The following is a 20,485-nucleotide window of genomic DNA, read 5'->3' on the forward strand; positions in this document are numbered from 1 at the left end:
ACACCGAATTTTTACAGAAGTCAAGTCTGCTCCCCTTCTCCCACCCCCTCTCTCCAACATGAAGGGCAACAACATTTAAAGGTTGACCCCAAATGACTGTTATCAGGATAGGAAACTTGCTTTAAAAGGGAAAAACAAACCAACAGAACAGAAAACTATTTTTCTAATATAAATGACAGATTGGGGAGTATCAGCATTCTGAGCGATTGACGCGAAGGCTTATTTAATCCCAAATTTAAAATTAACTTGTTTTCTTGCCAACTAACATTCCCATCCCTTAAAACTGACCAGCTCTTGATTTTACAACCTGAGTATTTCTCGAACCCATCCTCTCTCCTTCCCTGCCACTGCCCCCCTTTCTTCCTCCTGTCTCTGTTGCCCCCGGAGAACTGGTCAAAACACTTCTCGAATGTTCTTGGCTGGCTTACAAGCCTTCCCAACCCTCACTGCACCAGCCCTACCTGAATCAGCAGATGGCCATACAAACTGGATGTAAAGCGCAGAACGTGACGGACGGATGGGTCTTTCTGCCCTCAGGCTCTGCGTACACCTGTCCTGTCTGCAGCCCTTCTGCCATCTTACCCCTCACATCTTACATACACTCCGTCCACTTGGAACAGCTTCCTTCTCCCAGTCGAACGTGCCGGTCTGTTTCCAAGCCTTCGTGTTCCTTCTCTGCAAGGCCCTTTCTATCCCCCACCCCGACCCCAGGCGACCCTGACTGGCCCTAGGAGACTCAGCCTGATGCAGAACTTGTCCCTCCGTCCCCTGAAGCCCTGGGCTGTTCTGCTGATCGTCTTTAAGTTCCCGCAGCGCCGGCAGAAGCCCGTCAGAGCACTTACTGCGCTGAAACCACCTCTGCTTGTCTCACTCCCCGACTAGGCTGTAAAGCTCCTTGAGGACTCGGGCTCTTTCTTACTTCACAGCCCCAGAACCTTGTACGGTTTTGCACCCCTCCGCCCCCAAAACGTGTTAAACTGCACAAAATTTGTTAAATTGAAGTAGAGAAAATGATCCTCTATGAAAGTGTAACGGTATATATTCAACATAATACATATTTTAAGTCATTTATCTATAAATATTTATTAAATACTATTGTTTAACTTCATGCTTAAGAAATATCAAAACTCGTAAACACTCAACCAGACAGGCTAAAATGAAAAGGACTGACAACAGCGTTAAGACTGCTGAGCGACAAGCTCTGTACACTGCGGGCAGGACTGTAAACTGGCAGCATTTACTAAAGCTAAACATAAATGCACCTGGTGACCCTGCATTCCAGACTGGGGATATGCTCAGCAGAAATGAGTAAGAACGTTCTTAGCAGCATTATTCAGAATGGCCAGCCCCAAACTGGAGATAATTGCAATGTCCATTAATATCAGAATGATAGATAAACTCGGGCACATACATACAAATACTACAGAGCAATGAAAAGACTGAACTTCTGCTACCCATAGCAACAAAGGTACTACTTCATAGTGTTTAAAAACAAGCTAAACTAACCGTGGTGACAGACGAAAACATTGGTTACTCTGGGGTGGTGGGTGTTGGCTGGCGAGAGTTGCCCATAGGGACACTTCATGGCAACTGAAATGCTCTCTAACTGCACCTGCGTTGTGGTCACTCAGCGGGGAACCCAGCTGCACCTTACGGATGTAAAGTCGTGTTGCAACAAAGTTAAGAAAAAGAAAACCTGTGAACTAAGGCCCTGAAAATATGCCAACACACTGGCGGCAGAGCCATGAGACAAAGTAAACTGACCAAACTATCTCTGTCCCTTTGCTGGGACGTGGAAAAGAATGCTTTTTAAAAGAAATATAATTTTTTACATACACAAATGGTATTCCTAAATGGTTTCAACTTTGGCTTAAGGTTCATAATACTGTTTCCAGATGATGGTCCACTTGTACATAAACTAGGCAACTTGGTTATGTTCTATATGCCGTTACTTAGTACTGAGTTTTAACCAGTCATTTCGCTAAAGCTCAACCCTGGCCCACAGAATTCCACTGGCTATTTGTTACCAGCAATGTTCCAAAAGGCATTTATTTTACTCTGCTTACCTACTTTAACCTTAAACCTGCTGCCACCTTTTAGTGAAACAGAGAAATAAAAATCTTTATAATATAGGAAATGTATTTCCTGTTAAAATTTTGAAGAAAAAAAGAAAAACCAAAAGCCTTGAGTACCGGAAAACAACTAGGTTGTATTTTTCGTCAATATGTCCGATACTATGAATATTACCAGTTCTGGGAATGAGTTTTAATATTAATAAAGGAATTTAGCCAAACACCTGACAGGATTCCTCACTGACTATTTTAAGGAAAATATGCAAATTAAAAAGATTAACAGATTTAAATACTTTTAAAAGAAAGAACAAAAGTATCTAAAAATTATACATGTATGCACCCAGAAGCAACTCTGGGCTACAGTACACCTACGAGTGAGTATAGCACCCTCAGACATAAAACAGTTTAAGTTACAATCTCATATATGTATATATAAAATAGAACATTTAATATGGGTGAACTAGGCTATAATCTGCAGGTCTTAGCACTAACCGGGAACTCCTGAGCGGCTGACGCTGCTGTGAGGCAATGCGGGTGGGCGTGAGGCCCATTCAGTTTTCAGATTGTTTTCAGCTTTTGACTTAGAGGCTGTCACCTGCAAGGCACCAGTCCAGGTGCTCATTAATCTGAGGCTCCAAAACTTCCCTCTGACAAACAGGACAGTGAACCATCTTGCTCTGACTAGATGAACTGCTGGCATTCTGCGTTGCAGCTATAGGACGTGAACCACACTTTGGATCGTTACCACCACTCTGTGTTTGCTCTTTCGCGATAAAAAGGTTGTCGAAAACAGTCCTGTCTTCGAGCCTGGGGCGTTTACTTGGGAATTGATCTTCAGGCCCACCTGCAACCTGGGGTGCAGTCACAGATGTCGATGCCACTGTTTTTAGAGGACTTCTTAGGGATATCTTAGAAGATGTCACCCTCCTTTGAGAACTAGAAGAGACCGAGTTTTTAGCGATGCCACCAACCGTGAGGCTTTTCATCGGAGACCCACTCACACTTCCGAAAGCCTTGTGCTTGGAGACCGATACTCTCGAGAAGTAGTTGCTTAAAACACTTTGGTGACTGGAACTGCGAGCAGCGGAGACTAAGGAAGTTTTCCCACTTGAGCCGTTCTGTTCAAATGTCACCTCAGGTTTCGAATTGGGTCTTAAGGCATTTGCTGAATGGTCCTGATTTAAAAGATCCTGGGTTTTAACGGCATGTGAAGTGAGACATTTCCCAGATGAAGGCGAATTGCTGGTTCCCCCTAGAACATACCCTTTCCCACTGAAAGGGATTAACAACTGTGTCTCCCCTCTGTTTGGTTTACCTGCAAAAGAAGCAAATACGATTCTTCCTTGGCTCAAAATCAATACCATAACAAATATTAAGCTAATGGATAGCTTTTCCAAATGAAGAAATACTACTTCTGTTCTGCATTAGAACTATGTTGTAATTATCTACTGACGGGAGACGGACAATCCTCAGCAGTCCGAAAGCTGTGGTACTGAGAAAACATAAAGGACAAAAACACCCTCTCATATTTAGATAAGCAGTTCTATCACACAAACATCAACAGCAAAGTAACTTTTACCTTGAAAATTGCTTTTAGTATTCTTAAGTGTCATTCCAGAAGCGAAAAATCTGCTACCACGTTCTTATCTTCCCAACTCACAAAACTGAGGGCATAAAATCTCTCCACATAAATTCTTCTATAGCTTCTCAACTTACTAATGAACACTTCAGATATGAGAAATATAGCTTATGTCTGTGAGTCCTTATCACATCAAATCCACAACTTCCCAAGGGAAGAAGCATTAACTTTAGTAACCTTGTTACCCCTTCAAAAGGCAGTTACTCTAGGGGCTTCCCTGGCGGTCCAGTGGTTAAGACTTCGCCTTCCAATGCAAGAGGTGCAGGTTCGATCCCTGGTCAAGGAGCTAATATCCCACATGCCTCCAGGTCAAAAAACCAAAACAAAACAGAAACAATATTGTAACAAATTCAATAAAGACTTTAAAAAAAAAAGTGAGATTACAGAGCTAAAAAAAGTTAAAAAAAAAAAAGGCAGTAACTCTGAACTGCACAGGAAAGGGATAAATCCTGAAGATGAAGTACTAGCGTAATACATGTCATATCCTTTTCCCATTCTCCCAATGAAAATACATACATCAACAGAAGTCACCTGGATAGACTCCAACTGATAGGAAGGGGTGTAGCTAGGACTTCTATTCCGGGCATTGTTATCTGAATTACTGTTTTCATTCAGACAGTCTTTGCCTTCTGTTTCTATCCTAATGACCCAGTGAGTCAGGACAGGGAAAGGGACTTCACCCTCAAATTTCAGCAGTGGAAACTACTTCTACTTTTACTCACATGTGTATACAGCAGAGGATAGTTTTCTACCACCATTTCATGGACAACGGGATTTTTTTTTTCCCCTTGAGTCCACACTTGAAAACGTCTACACTAGAAACAATCCTTAAGCTTACCTAATGCCAGGTGTCTGATGGACAGTACTGTCTGCGTTACAGCCACAGCCGCGGAAAAGTTGGGAGCATATAAGCAGAGTTACCTTTATTTTCTGCTTCTGATACTGGCTGCTTTCCTGGTTTTGTCTTTCCTTTGCCTTTTTTTGAGTAGCTCTCTGGTTCCTTGATTTTTATGTAGGTGCCTCCACAGGTTTTCTGGTGCTCAGCCCACCAGTAGTCATGGGCAGAGGGTGCCCTGTTGGTGGCGCGTTTCACGTAGCCGTAATATGGCTTCTTGTGCTGACACGGCCCATTGCAGCGCCACCAGTGTCGCCGGTATTCATCCACCTCGTCGTGGAAAGTATGGTACACCTGGGTCGAGACGAAGTTGTCAGCGTTAAGCAGGCAGGTTAACAAGTGTAAGAGAATATACAAGCAATATATAAGCAGCCCCCCGCCCCCTTTTTCAACTTTCCAGTTTCCCAGAGCTTTCTGAAGTTGTGTTTTGGGAAAGACAGTAACGATATTTAGCTTCTCTTCAAAAGTTCATTTTAATGGGAAACAGCAGCACTTAATTTAGTGCTTCATAAACTGTGTAAAGATAGAAAAAGGTGAGACTAGAAGAAAATTAAAAAAAAACCCAAAAAGCTTCTATAAATGCTAAAAGTTTTAGAACCCCTATTTCTAAACGATGAAAAACTAGGATAAAGACAAGATTTTATATAATGCTGTAATAAATAAGAATTGTTCCCACTGCCAAGCTGAAATCTTCCCCTGTAAGTAAACAAAGGGTCCTGAGGACTGTTTCCTGTAAATGCTGGACCCAAACCTCGTGCAGCGTCTGTCAAACCCGCCCCGCACATGCGCCCGGCTCCGCCCATTTCTTCATAATAAGGCTTCGGGCTATCACTTTATCTGATTATAGGTGAAAAGCTCTCCAGGACTTGGAAGTTCTCAGCCTGTACCCCTAGTGGCTATTACCGCCTGGCACAGGGAAGGTGCTCAGTGTTTGCTGAGTGAAAAGCTTCGAGTCAAATAAAATTCTCTGTAAATGTGCTTTTCAGTCCTTCAACAGGATCCGTCTGTTTCACCCTCTAGATGAAATCTTACTTAGAACCTAAGCAGGAGACAGACAGGACGGCTATAGCCCCCCCACCTCGGGAGTACTGAGGACAGCAGGGCACCGTCTGAAACGGATACTCCTGAAGGACTGAGCACCTTTTCCTCCTGTCCTCTCCGTGAAACGTTACTGTTTATATAAGGAGCACAGCATATGAGTTTTGTTTGTTTAAACCAAGGCATTTAACTCTTTAGTAAAGTCCCCTTGTGGGAAAGAATGCTAAGCTTTCTATAACTCTACAGATAAATAGTTTCATAATCGCCATCTCTCCATCATAAGCAAACAAACTCTATGATTTGGCAAGCACGCCAACAACGCAAATTATGGTAGGTGCAGAAGAGACTGAAGGACAGAGGGTCCGGGAGCGAGGAGGCCTGTAAGACCCTGCCCGCTCTCTCATGTTGAGAACACTCCGCTTAACAATTCAGTGGCAAAGACCACAGCGAACTGGATCTGTTTTGCTTGCAGCTTCCGTAATTCCTATAGCCTGGGGATGTAACTTTTTAACAATGTAGTCACTAAAATAAAATTGTTCTCAATGTGGATGCCCGGTGGAGTGTGCTACAATGTGATGTAACCCGTGAAAGCAAGGGGTGTCCACCTGATAAAACCTCCTAGATGAAAACACACAGACATCCAAGATAAAAGGGCATATCCTCTTCCAACTGAACAACAGGAAGTATACTAGGATTTTGCTTAAAGTGTGAATTCTGATGAAGAAACTAAGTCTTTTACACTAGCAACTCCGTAATTCTTGTGCTAATCTGGATTTTATGTGATTGTGTTAATGCAAGCCACTTCCCTGATGTTGAAGGAACTCTGTCCGGTAATTAAATGAGCTCTCTAGAAAATTAAACTGACGGCTAGAGAATACTACACGGAGGGTCAGCACTTCTCGCTTTCCATCACACTGGCCTTTGTTGCCTTTTAAAGGAAGGAAATATCTAAACACACCAAGGCATTTAATCTTTGTAGGAATTAATATTTCTGTTTGGTTCCATTCAATTCCATATTTGCTAAGCGCCTGTAGAGACACTGCACTACACATCTCATGCAGAGGTATGTAAGGACAGGCAAGAGCCGCCCCGTGAGAGGTGTGAAAGCAGAATAAAGGAGTGTAAAAGGTTAAACATCTGCCGAGCAGGTTCCAAGGAGGGAGAAGCTGCATCTCACTGTAAAGATGGAGATCATGTTGACAGAAAATGGGAGAAGTGGCATCTTTTAGGAAGAGGGTATATGAGGACAGGCACGGAGGTACAAAGTCCAGTTAGAAACGTTAAGACATAAGCAGGGCGGCTGCAGAAGGTAAGAGAAAGGGAAGAGCAAGGTTATCTGAAAAAATGCATCAGTAATAACAAAAACAACTATATTTAATGAGTACTCAAACTGTGCTAAAACGTTTTGCACGTACTTCCTCTAAGCCTCACGGGACCCAACAGGTAGGTGCTGTCACTACCCTCCTTTCACGCGAGTAAACTGAAGCGCAGAAGAAATCTGCGGGTCCCACAGTGAATCAGTGGCACCAGCGTCTGGACGCAAGCAACCTGACTCTTCCTGCTTTTTTGACCCCAGGCTCTGCCATCTCCTACAATATCATGCAGAAACATGAATCAAGACTTCTGAAGAAGGGAATGACATATGAAATGGTGGCAGAATATGGGACAGACTGGAGGAGGACACGACGAGGCAACCAAATTAGGAGCGGACTGTAGTGGTCCAGAAGAGAGGTGCGCAGGCCTGCAGCAACCCTGTGCAACGTGCTGCCCTCGCTGGGGCTGGAGGCACCAGGGTACCGCTGGTGCGGCCGCCCTTCGCCTACGTGGTCCTCGACAGGCCAGGCAGCTTCTCTGGGCCTCTCACTTGCTGTGGAAAATCCTCAAACATAGTATTCGTTTCTACCCAGTTCTCTATGTTCAGGAAGTGCTGAATGAGTAACTGCTGAATATTGAAAATGTGTGTGGCTTTATATACCGTTATATTGGCTCCCGTCAGGCGATTGATGCGATGCATATGTTTACAAAACTCTGGGCCGTGCCCTTCCCGATCTTTATCGTTATTCGTGACAAATAAATAGGCATGTATCATTTCATGCAAGAGGGTCTGAAACAGAGAACAGTCAAATTAATTTGTTATGGTGCTTTTGAAAATAAAAATGCATTTACTTACTCTACCTGGGGTCTTAATCTTCTTTGGATCACAGACTCCGTTCAGATACTGAACAAAGTCATGAACGATCTTTCTAGAAAACTTACATAAGCACACATTCACAAAACTTTGTCTCTATAATATTCAAAGCTCTGTAGGTCCCAGGCTAAGAACTCTTGTTCAAAGAAAGCCTTTTTAATTATTAATAAAAATCCAGTAGAAAAGACTGACAAATCCAACTACATGAAAATTTTAAAATTCTGTATGGGGAAAAAATTTTATAAGTAAAGCGAAAAAAGAAACTCAGAAAAATATATGTGCAACCGTCTCACAGCCTATTAATTCCTAAAATATAAAGAACTCCTAAAAGTCCACAGGGAAATGACCAACAATACAATTTTAAAACAGGCAAATGTCACGGACAGGTCAGAGAAAATGAAACATATATGATCCATAAACATGTGAAAAACGTTCAACGTCATTTATAAAAACAGAAATGCAAATTAATACATTAGTATACCACTTCTTGCTTATCAAGACTGGTAAAACTCCTAAAGTTTGACACCATTAGTAAAGCTAAGGGAAAATAAGCACTCTCATATATCACTGGTAGGAGTGCAAAATGGTACAAATTCTCCTCTCCCTGGGGAGGAGAATTTGATAACATCTAACAAAATTACAAATCCATTTATCGTTGAACTCAGCAATACCCAGACTAAAATGAAAGGCCGCACATATGAGGTATTTTCTCGGTGGCACTGCTTACAAAAGCAAAAGAGTGAGAACAGTGTTTAGCAATAGGGGCCTTGTTGAAAGAAGAGCCACACAATGGAATTCCATGCGGCCATAAAAAAGAAAGAAAAATTTCTCTATGAAATGATCTGGAGGAGGCTACGGACTGTATCATTTTAATGAAAAAAGGCAAAGTACAGAAGAGTATACACAGAATTTTGTATAAGAAGTATGCTATGTGGTGGGGAGGGCGTAAGAGTGGATATAAATATTGGCAAAACAGAACAACGATAGAAAAAAGAAACTAATAACAGTATCCTTTAGTAGGCAGAGAGTTCAGAATAGAGGGATGGGGGAGATCAAGATTTCTTTGTGTACAGCTTTCTATAGTTTTGGGATTCTGAATCATGTAAAAATTTAAAACAAACAGTAAAACCTGCTCATTCCACACCAAGGATGCAGCAGTTTAGGTGCGAAGTTAACAAAAGCACTTAAGGCTGCTATTTCATACTTTATTCTAAAAAAAAGTGAATACAAAAAGTGAAAATCATAAAGGTCTTCAAAAGCATACCTTTTTCATAATCCTCCATAGTTTTGTGAAAAAAAGAATTTCCATCAGAAGAACTAGACTGGCATTAATGAATTTTAGTCTTACAAAATTATGCTGAACAGCAAAATGGGAGAATCAAACATTTTAACTTGGTCATTATGAAACCATCCCTTTAAAATTATCAACTCTATCTTTTCAAGAAAATGCCACTCTACTGAGACTTAGAGTCAAAGGCCATTCTACATTTCAGATGTCTCTCAACATTCTAAAATAATGATAACTAATCTCAGAAAGGAGAAACTACTTAGGTTCCTGATTTTTGGTCCAATTTAAACACATCTCGAAAATGGGACATGGCATTGTACTGAACACTTCTATTTTTATATATCTACCATTTTCCACATTTAGGCTCTACACAGCATGGTCCCCAAATACCTCTATTTCCCACCACTGTTCTATATCTGGCCAAAAACAAGTACTTCTGCTCCTAAACATGCCGTAAGTTTAGTGGCCTCGCTTCTGTTCACAGCACTCCCGTTCCTTCTGTCAAGATAGTCTCCTCTACTATGTGTACATGTGAGAATCCAACCTGTCCTGTCAGGTTCACCCCCATGTTTTAGTTTGCAGTGGTAACAGTTCTAAGGGGACAGGACAAGAGCTTTAGGGCCAGGGAATCCAGAGCCTAAAGCGAGGATCTGGTATTCGTGATCCACGTGACCCTGGACAAGTTACACTTGCCCCTCACCCTTAAAATGGAGATACCCTAATCTTGCAGGGCTGTGGTAAAGGCGAACGCTACAATAACCAGGGTAGTCCGGCACGCAGTAGGCGTGGTGATGTTACTAGTAATAAAATCCACATCTCTGAAGCTTTTCTTGACCTCCTCAAGCAGTTTAAGTCTTTTCCTTTTCTGAGTCCTACTGATTATAATGTAGGCAGCTACTTTCAATACGGGCCAGAGTCCCCCTATTCTTCCTCTGTCCACCTTCCTGATCTGATGTTAGAACTTTCTGCCAACAGCAAATGCTCACTTGAAGCATTAGCACCTATTTCCCATTTTCTTCTTGCCCATTACCTTAAAAAGATAAAAACTGTTCACGTGTTAATTTAATCATTTATGCAACAAATATTCATGAAGCAGTTTTCAGTTAGGGCTGTTCCAATTAGGGCTCCTGGTAAGGTTGATCTGGTTAATCATATTGTTCAACTTTTGTTTTTTCATTTTCACTATTTTTTTTTCTGCTTATCCATTTAATTACCAACGGAGTTGTGTTAACATCTGCAACTATGTGGATTGATTATTTCTCTTTTTGTTTCTGCTAATTGATGCTTCATGTCGTTTAAAGCTATGTTACTACTTTTAGGGTCATTATGTGTTTTTATTTAATAGATTATTCTATCATTATAAAATGTCTCCCTTTTTTCTAGTAGAACTCCCTCCCTTAAAATCTTTAAACTAATACTAATAAAGCCATAGCAGCTTTCTGTTGTCTAGTATTTAGATGATATGCTTTTTCTCATCCTTTTATATTTAACATGTGTGTCTTCATCTTAAGCATGTCTCTGTTAATCTAGGACGTCGTTTCATGTTTTTAACTGGAGTGTTTAATCCATTTACATTTAACATAATAACTGCTGTTTTTATGTCCACCTTTCTCTTTATTTCATCTGGGCTTTGTTCCTTTATTCCTTTCTTTCTTATTAATTGGGTTATTTCTGTTGTACCATTTTACATTTAGTGGCTATTTACCTTTTTAAAAGTGTGGTAAAAAAAAAAAGTAACGTAAAATTTACCACCTTAACCATTTTAAGTGTACGGTTCAGTAGTGCTAAGTACATGCACATTGTTGTGAAACCCATCACCTTCTATTACCCTTAAAAACATATTTCCAAGCATGTTTTAACTTATTTCCCATCCACCTATACCACAGGTGGTATTTCTCTACCACCTATGCCCTCTAGTGCGTATGTTGCAGGTGATATAATTGGGGCAAGACCACTCACACTGGTTGTATCTTGGGGATCTTCAGGCAACTATCCGACTCCACTAAACATACTCTGACAGCTCCCACGGCTCCGTTTTGCTAGCAGGAGTGACCACTAGCTCTAGATACGCAGCGTGCCGTCACGCTGCTTTGTTCTGCCAGTCAGCTACACGTCCTGGGAGGACACCATGGTGGCTGAACACAGGAGAATCTGTGTGTCTCAATACAAAGATCTGGATCCTAAGTTTTTCTCTGCTTCTAAACCAACCACTTTGCCTCTCTGAACCTTGATTATCTCATTTATAAAATGAGAACACACCGTGAACATAAACAGGATTACCGTAAAGATCACATTGGGTGACTTACCTGAAAGCCTCTATTTTCGAAACACGATAAGAATATAAGGTAATCACTATTATGTGCCCCACAATAAAAGTTCGCAGTGAGGGAAAACGGGTTTTTTCTTGTTCACGTGCACAAATTAATTTACAGCAGTCTAAACCAGTAACAAGCGTTTCTAAATTACTGAGCTAAGCATCGGGTTCACGCAAAGAATACCTCCACCAGATCCTTTCTTGGTCTCAACTTTAAGAGGGGTTCACTGAGGCGGATGGAACACATTCCGCCCCTGCCTTCGTAGCTGCATATCCCAGCGCACCTGGAAAACAACCACCACAAAACGGTCGCTTAGCAAAGATACGCGAAAGGGAAGCGGACGGGAAAGGGCAACCGCCGGTTCCTTCTCCAACGGTCCAGACTGAGAGGGCTCTCGGGCGCGGGGGAGGGGCTCTCTCTCGAGAGCGCACGCGCAGCCGCTCGGAGGGGCGGCCCCTGCCTTCCGCGCCAGTTAGGGAGGCACCTGAGCAGCAGGGACTCCCCGAACCCCAGCCGGGCCGTAAGAGCTCGAAGAAGGCCGTCCCGTTCTGCCGCTCCCTGCCTCCTCCCTACACGCCACCGTCGGTCAGTCGTCGGTGGCGGTAACGGCCAGGTCTCCAGCAGCCTGTGTCCAGAAGTGCCGAGGAAACCCACATACGCAGCAGCATGGCACTAGAAACACACTTTCGTGTCGTACCTTCATCTCTTACTTCAGGGCGCTTCGCCTCCATCCAAGAGCAAGCGCGGTGGCCTCGAACCGCACTGTCAACTTCTCAACTCCGTTCGTACGCAGCAGCAAGTTACCTGGAGCCGGCATTTCCCGGACTCGGCGTGCCGGAAAGGGCTGCTTTGAGACGCACCCCGCCGCCCCCCGCCCCGAAGATCCCCTGGACCCAGAAGTAGGGAAACGCCGCCCCTTCCCCACCCTGACCCGCGAGCTCGCGGCCCAGCGGCGGTACCCGCCGAGCCCAGCAGAGACTGCACGCGTCCCGGGGAAGAAAGCAAGCCGCGGCCCCGGCCTCCTTTCCCGGGGTCAGCTTCCGGCTGCTTCTCCCGCCTGGGTCCTAAAGCGCTCCCGTAAGCCCCATCAGAAAACGGTCAGCTCATCGTTCTAACGCCAAGGAACGTCCCCTTACCAGCCAAACCGCCGCGGGGTGGGCCACAGGGCTCCCCTGACGCTGTCTGGGCGGGACAGAGAAGGGCAGGGAAGGGACACAGGACCGAGGGGCCGCCTGCCCCCAGCTCCTCAGCGCCAGCTGAGGCCGCCGGCGCCCCCCGCCCGCGGCGCGGCTCGGGACTCACAGCGTCATTCGCATGCTCCACTTCACCTCGACCGCCTCCAGATGGCCCCAGAAGAAACGGTCGTTGAACAGCATAAATAGGGCCTGAATATCGGGGGTGGGGTCCACCAGCTCCCAGGACGCGTCCACCAGAGACAGAGGCTCCTGGGCCGGATCGCGCTCCAAGACCTGCAAGTTCCACTCCTCCTGAAGCTGCAGCGCCAAAACCAGGTCCTCATCCATGGCTGCCGGGGGACTCCACGTACCGGAGCCTCGGACGGCCGGGTCGAGCTCCTCCTAGGAGATGCCGGCCCACGGGTCAGCCCACCGATCTCGCGAGACTCAGACAAACTGCCCCGACAACGAGAACGGAACTTGTCCCAGACGCCGAAGTAAAGCTTCTGGGGCTCAAAGAAAAAAGAACTCACCATGACAGCACGTCCCAGTGGGCTCAAAACTTGGGTTCCCAGGGCTTGAGCCGGAGGCAGGTTTCAGAAACCTGGTTACCGCCTTCTCGGTTCGCGAGTAACGTCAAACACTAACGTCACGGTCGGTTCTGGCGCAGCACCTACGTCTCTCTGCCCCGCCCTCCACTCGCTTCCGCAATAGCTTCTCCGGCGCATGCGCCCTAGGCCGCTGGCGCTGCTGCGCAGGCGCAACGCCTGCGCCCGGCCTCTTGCGTAGGCGCAGTGCCTGAAGTTCATACGCGGGCGCAGGCGTACTCGTCTCTCTTGCAGCCTGCTTCCGCAGCCCTGGAGTGGGACCCGGCTTGGGTGGGCCTCGACAGCGGCGGCACGGACGACGGCGATAGTGACAGGGACTCCGTGAGTCCGGACGGAAATGGCGATGGCGATGTCAGACAGCGGGGCGAGCCGCCTGCGGCGGCAGCTGGAGTCGGGCGGCTTCGAGGCGCGGCTGTACGTGAAGCAGCTCTCGCAGCAGTCGGACGGAGACCGAGACCTGCAGGAGCACCGGCAGCGCATCCAGGCGCTGGCGGAGGAGACGGCGCAGAACCTGAAGCGCAACGTCTACCAGAACTACCGGCAGTTCATAGAGACGGCCCGCGAGATCTCCTACCTGGAGAGCGAGATGTATCAGCTCAGTCATCTGCTGACCGAGCAGAAGAGCAGCCTGGAGAGCATCCCGCTTACCCTGCTGCCGGCTGCCGCCGCCGCGGGGGCCGCCGCCGCCTCCGGAGGGGAGGAGGGGGGAGGCGGCGCGGGGGTCCGCGACCACCTCCGGGGCCAGGCTGGCTTTTTCCCCAGCCCCGGGGGCGCCTCCCGCGACAGTTCTGGGCCAGGCGAGGAAGGAAAGCAGCGCACTCTCACCACCCTGCTTGAGAAGGTGGAAGGCTGCAGGCACCTGCTGGAGACGCCGGGACAGTACCTGGTGTACAACGGGGACCTGGTGGAATACGAGGCGGACCACATGGCCCAGCTGCAGCGGGTGCACGGCTTTCTCATGAACGACTGTTTGCTGGTGGCCACCTGGCTGCCACAGCGGCGGGGGATGTATCGCTACAACGCCCTCTATCCCCTGGATGGTTTGGCCGTGGTCAATGTCAAGGACAACCCGCCCATGAAGGACATGTTCAAGCTGCTCATGTTTCCTGAGAGCCGTATTTTTCAAGCGGAAAACGCAAAAATCAAACGAGAGTGGCTGGAAGTGCTGGAGGAAACCAAGAGGGCCCTCAGTGAAAAAAGACGCAGGGGGCAGGAGGAGGCAGCTGCCCCTCGAGGGCCACCCCAGGTGACTTCCAAGGCTGGCAACCCATTTGAGGACGAAGACGACGGCGAACCAGCTGTTCCCGAGGCAGAAGAAGAGAAGGTGGACCTCTCAGTGGAATGGATCCAGGAATTGCCTGAAGACCTGGATGTCTGTATTGCCCAGAGGGACTTTGAAGGGGCCGTCGACCTGCTGGATAAATTGAACCGCTACCTGGAAGATAAGCCCAGCCCACCTCCTGTGAAAGAACTAAGGGCCAGAGTGGATGAGCGTGTCCGCCAGCTCACTGAGGTGCTAGTGTTTGAACTCTCCCCGGATCGGTCCCTGAGAGGTGGTCCCAAGGCTACCCGCCGGGCGGTTTCTCAGCTAATCCGGCTTGGCCAGTGCACGAAGGCTTGCGAGCTGTTTTTGAGAAACAGGGCAGCAGCTGTGCATACTGCAATACGCCAGCTTCGCATTGAAGGTGCCACTTTACTCTACATTCATAAGCTCTGCCACGTCTTCTTTACCAGCCTTCTGGAGACCGCCAGGGAATTTGAGACGGACTTTGCGGGCACCGACAGCGGCTGCTACTCTGCCTTTGTGGTCTGGGCGAGGTCAGCCATGGGCATGTTTGTGGATGCTTTTAGCAAGCAGGTGTTTGATAGTAAGGAGAGCCTCTCCACGGCGGCTGAGTGTGTAAAAGTGGCAAAGGAGCATTGTCAGCAGCTGGGCGACATCGGACTAGACCTCACCTTCATCATCCACGCCCTCCTGGTGAAAGACATCCAAGGGGCGCTACACAGTTACAAAGAAATCATCATCGAAGCCACGAAGCATCGCAACTCCGAGGAGATGTGGAGGAGGATGAACTTGATGACTCCAGAGGCCCTGGGGAAACTCAAAGAGGAGATGAAGAGCTGTGGAGTGGGTAACTTCGAGCAGTACACGGGGGATGACTGCTGGGTGAACCTCAGTTACACGGTGGTTGCTTTCACCAAACAGACCATGGGCTTCTTGGAAGAGGCCCTGAAGCTGTATTTCCCGGAGCTGCACATGGTGCTTTTGGAGAGCCTGGTGGAAATCATTTTGGTTGCTGTTCAGCACGTGGATTACAGTCTTCGATGTGAGCAGGATCCAGAGAAGAAGGCTTTTATCAGGCAGAATGCATCCTTTCTGTATGAAACTGTCCTCCCCGTGGTGGAGAAAAGGTTTGAGGAGGGTGTGGGGAAACCCGCCAAGCAACTCCAGGACCTGAGAAATGCATCGAGACTGATGCGTGTGAATCCCGAAAGTACAACGTCAGTGGTCTGATGCCTGGACCTGTTTATGTGTATCCGTGTATATTGCTTATGGATTATTTATATTAAGTTGCAGTAGCGTATTCTTTATAGTCTCAAACATGTCTTAAAAATAAAAGATGCCCTCTCGGATAGAAGTGCAAAATCACAAGGAGAAAGAAAAAAAATGTTAAGGCCATATGACGAAAACATTGGAATTATTAAAATATATGCTTTCCTTTTAAATTATGCAGCTCTCTAATGCATATATCGTCACACTGTAGCATTTCAGCTTATCCTTTGACTCACGACACACGTTCTCACAGTGCAGATTGTGCAGCGCCAATAAACAGTTTCTGTAAATACAGAGTTTAAGTATGTTGTGAATGTCTCCCCGTTCACAAAAATGTTAGGTTTCTTAAAGGGTACTGTGCCGTATAAAACACCCTGTGCCCTATACTTACACACCTTAAAATGTGTTTGAACAATTTGGGGGAAAGAAAGGAGTTGAGGACATTGGTTTTAGGGTAAACTTTGGTCAAAAGAATTCCTTCATGAAGGTAGCTAGTGTGTGGACTTGAGTACTCCAATCCTTACAGAGCACAAGAGGAAGCTGTCATAAACGCAGTTCCAACGTAATTTAAATGATTCAGCATTTTTAGCTGCCAATTAGCAGGTTGATAACGCTTGATTTGGGAGCATTTACTTGAAAATCTTAAGAACTATCATCAAATTTTTTTAAACATATTTCTGAGTTGTCTGAAGTTCCCTTTTATCATATTAAAAAAAATAAACAAGACACATTGAAGAACCTGACAGCGCTTTTTGTGTGGGTTACACATAGTGGCGCAGACTTCATGCAAGTGGAAGAAAAGTTTTCAGATTTCAGGGTCTGGGTGGGTGGGAAATTAGGGAAAATCCTATGCAGACCCCACGGTGTTCTTAAGTATGACTGCTTTGAGCAGAGATTTGTTTTTGTTTTTTCGTGGCTAAGTGGATAGCTTTTCATGGCTAAGGGTAAGTGTTTTTTCGTCTCACAGAAAAGTGAGACAGTGTGCCCAAAGGAAGGAGGGGAAAAACCTTTGGTGACTCCTAAAATGCTCCAGGCTGCATATTTCTTGTTTTATTTTTAAATTTTATTTGTTTTTCAAACTGAATATAATGCTTACTTCAGATTGTTTAGTAAACAAAAATAAAGAAATTTGAGCTTCCCTAGGTTTCTAAACTTGCATCCATTGTATCTTGATTATCTGGCCTTCCTCATACTGGGAGAGAAACTGCTAAGACCCATTTTTCCCCTAACTCTGGTTGTGATTCTTGTCCCTAAGTGTCATTTCTGATGCCGATGACTTCAAAAGGTCGTTTCTTTTATCTGAAGGAAAATAGTGGTATTAAGACTCTGGGAATTATGTAAAACCTAAAATAGCTTCTAATAGCAGGCTAGGGTTGTAAAGCTCCTTGACTTAATTACTCATATGCCAGACGAGCCTCTCATTTTATATTTAGCTGTGCATATCTAAAAGGTTGAACATTATCAAAGTTAAAGATTTTCTTTGACCTTTTTTTCACATAACTTTAGCATTTGCTAGATAATAACCATAACTGGATATCTCAGTTGAACAAAAACAGCTATAATCTGCCTTTTTGTTTTTTAAGATCACTGGAAACTTGAATTTGATAAAAATTTTATGATTATTTTGTGCCACTTAAAGTTTCCAAAATTATATTGTATGAAACATGTATTGTGTCAATATTTGATGCTGGGTCCATGAAATGATACTTCTGAAATGAAAACGTCTCTTACGGCATGAAGTGTTAAAAACCTCAGTGCGTATGCTCTCAGATGCTATTTAAATGGTAGCCTTTTCACAGAACTGTCTGCTTTTTAAAACTGGAAGTACAGAACTTTCTTCTGTTAAAAGTTGTGTGCTCCTTAATCAAAGTTGTAGCGGGAGGAATTAAGCTGTTGGTGAATCAGTTCGTGTGGGAAGTTGATTAAAGACCATCGATGTTGCAACGTGCCTTTGTGCCAGGACAGAGCATTTCGCTGCATTTCCTCCAAGTGGGGTCAGAGCTCTTCTCTCTAGTTCTCTTTAGTTAGACACCAAAACAAGGTCTGAAAATGGAATGCGGTTAGAGATTGCCCAAAAATATCGTACATACGGTATTATACCACTTAAGTGTTGATTGCCTTGTCTCGGTTGCTTTGAAGATAACACTGTCACTTGAGCTTGAAATCAGACTTGATTGAATTAATTAGTGTTGAAAAAAGATGCCCTGTGGAATTAAGTCTGTTTTCGATAAAAGCCTCATTTCACTTAAGTGCTGAAAACTCACTTATTTTTGTTTAAAACACTACCTATCATTGTCATCAGCACTTGTACTTTGCAACTTGCTTTCCTGGGATTGGGAATTCGGGACTTGACGTGTACTATAAAATCAGTATGTGTACATTTTGCTTATTGGTATGCTGTGATCTGAGGGAATCTGAGATGTTTTACCAAAATAAAGCTGAACATTTTTCTTACACTGGATAAAATCGATTGATATTACAATGTTATATTTATTTATTTTCTTTAATGAGGATTTAATATTGTTATGTTCATGTTACTGAAATGTTTTAAAAGCCTAGGTTGTTTTCTAGTTTTTGTTTTTCTATATGAGGAGTAATAGGTACAAAACTGTTAGCTTATTTAAGAAAGTGTTCTGCTACTATCAGAATTAAGTGAATTAAGTCAGATGGCAACTTTTTAGGATTCCCTTGAGTGGGAGATTTCAGATGTACAAAATGTGAATTTACTCTAAAAACTGGGTGTTAGGGACTTCCCTGGCGGTCCAGTGGTTAAGACTCCACGCTTCCAATGCGGGGGGCGTGGGTTTGATCCCTGGTCAAGGAACTGAGATCCCGCACGCCACGGGGCGCAGCCAAAAATAAATAAGTAAAAATAAAAATATAAAAAGTGGGTTTCATACCATCTGCACATCTTTAAGTGAAGAAAATATAATGTGGGCTATATGACCTAGGAACTAGGATCATAAATGACAAGGATCTTCTTTTTTTTTTTTTTTTTAAATAATACGTGGATATTGCGGGAACTATCACGTATAATTGATTTAACAGTATTTAACGAATGCTATGCCTCACATTGACTAAAATGCGGGTGGGGAGGACAAAAGAAAGTTAAGCATGCTTTCACTTAATATGCTTAAAAATTGGTGAAAATAGAGAATAAAAACTTGGAAAAAATAAATTAGCAAATTAAAGGCAAAACTGTTGCAAATTAAATTCAGCAAAATTAATTCGTTTATCAATAAATAATTGAATAATTGCAAACCGTGTTGGGAAAAAAAAAACGACCAAAAAACCTGCGTGTCGCAGTTTAAGTCCCATGGGAATGCTGAGAAGGATGAGAGCAGTGTTATTCTGAGGAGTTTGGAAAGGCCTTGTGGAATTGTTGGCCTTGGAGCAGGTCCTGGAAGAGGGGACGAGATTTAGGTGTGCAAGGAAGATGGGCGTGCAAGCGTGAGCAAAGACATGCGGCAGGAGCGCGTGCGTGCTTGGGACAGTCTTGTGGAGTAATGTCACTGTCACAGCGCCGTTGCAGATGTGCTAGAGATTTGAGGAGAGGAACGCTGTGTCTAACTCATCCCTACTAAGGAAGCTTCCATCATGCAGAGGGCAGGAGGTAAAAAGTCCACGTCATCCTGCCTGAGCCCCCGGTGACCCCCTCAGCATAGGTGCCACTTGTAAGAGTTTCTCATACATCTTTTCCCCAGAAATTGGACTGTACGGCACCTACTGTTGAGCCTCTTGCTCCTACTCGAGTGCCCCCAGTTCAATATTTCTCAGAACTGCTCACATCAGTACCTCACCGGGCTGGATTTTTCTGTGATTGAAGAGCACTCAATCACAATGAATGGATCTGTCAGGATTGCGCGCTTTCCAATTACTTTGCTGTCTTCAGGTTTTTTCCAGGATTGCCAAAAATCCCGAAAAAAGCTCTCTGTGCATGTATCTTTGCTTACCTGTGCGACTGTGTCTTAGGACACATTTCTAGAAATTGCTCGGCCAAACCGTACATTTTAAATTTAGGTAAATGGGACTTCCCTGGTGGTGCAGTGGTTAAGAATCTGCCTGCCAATGCAGGGGACACGGGTTAGAGCCCTGGTCCAGGAAGATCCCACATGCCTCGGAGCAAATAATTTACATCTTTTAACTCAATTTTGAAGTGTTTTCACACACACACACACACACACACGCACACAAATTGGCATGCAACAGTTGTCCCAAGGTAAAACACAGTCACCTTAAAACTGTTGCAAGTATTTTCACCCAAGGTTGAAAAATTGTTTATCCTGAACGTGAAAACCTGTAACAAATTTAAATTAATTATATAAAACTCGTTACTTGTAGTTTTCCCCTTGCAAAGATCCAAAAAGAAAATGTCCAAATAACTAATATACATCAGTCACAACATGGTCCTGGATCACCCCACACCAAAACTGGATGATCCTTTAATTTTAAACCCATCATCAGAGACCAAGAGAACATCATTTCATTTTATACAAAACAAGATTCACATGTGCCGAAAAAGAAAGAGCCAAAAAAAAAAAACCAGAAACAAAAACCCTAGTACTGACAGTAACGTTCAGTACACTAATTAGTGGCCAAAATGCCACCGATCAAAAATAAAATAGTGGCAAAGAAATCCAAGAGGCTTTTAACCCTTTGGCATCAGAAATCCAAATTTTTCCAATTACGTGAATGCATACCTCCTACGTGCCA

General features: G+C 44.6%; 2 protein-coding genes across 4 annotated transcripts; one reads left to right on the forward strand and one right to left on the reverse strand.

Moving 5' to 3' along the window:
• Positions 1 to 1,066: 1,066 nt before the first annotated feature.
• On the reverse strand, positions 1,067 to 13,312 carry SPRTN (SprT-like N-terminal domain). 3 transcript variants are annotated; one of them, XM_060035066.1, is made up of 6 exons: positions 13,144 to 13,312; positions 12,738 to 12,904; positions 11,619 to 11,718; positions 7,620 to 7,748; positions 4,633 to 4,900; positions 1,067 to 3,387 (listed from the first exon to the last, which is right to left on the reverse strand). In XM_060035066.1, exons 1-6 carry the CDS (start codon positions 13,144 to 13,146, stop codon positions 2,654 to 2,656), a joined length of 1,401 nt encoding a protein of 466 aa, XP_059891049.1. In that variant the 5' UTR covers positions 13,147 to 13,312; the 3' UTR covers positions 1,067 to 2,653. The 3 variants fall into 3 exon arrangements, with proteins under 3 accessions (XP_059891049.1, XP_059891048.1, XP_059891051.1); XM_060035065.1 differs by having other exon boundaries at positions 12,738 to 13,012; XM_060035068.1 differs by lacking the exon at positions 7,620 to 7,748 and having other exon boundaries at positions 12,738 to 13,012.
• Positions 13,313 to 13,457: 145 nt separating this feature from the next.
• EXOC8 (exocyst complex component 8) lies at positions 13,458 to 18,236 on the forward strand. The gene has a single exon (XM_060035070.1). The coding sequence runs from the start codon at positions 13,556 to 13,558 to the stop codon at positions 15,731 to 15,733; it is 2,178 nt and encodes a 725-aa protein (XP_059891053.1). The 5' UTR covers positions 13,458 to 13,555; the 3' UTR covers positions 15,734 to 18,236.
• The last annotated feature ends 2,249 nt before the right edge of the window (positions 18,237 to 20,485 follow it).

The sequence above is a fragment of the Delphinus delphis genome, chromosome 16 (assembly GCF_949987515.2).
Source record: "Delphinus delphis chromosome 16, mDelDel1.2, whole genome shotgun sequence".
NCBI classification, from domain to species: Eukaryota; Metazoa; Chordata; class Mammalia; order Artiodactyla; family Delphinidae; genus Delphinus; species Delphinus delphis.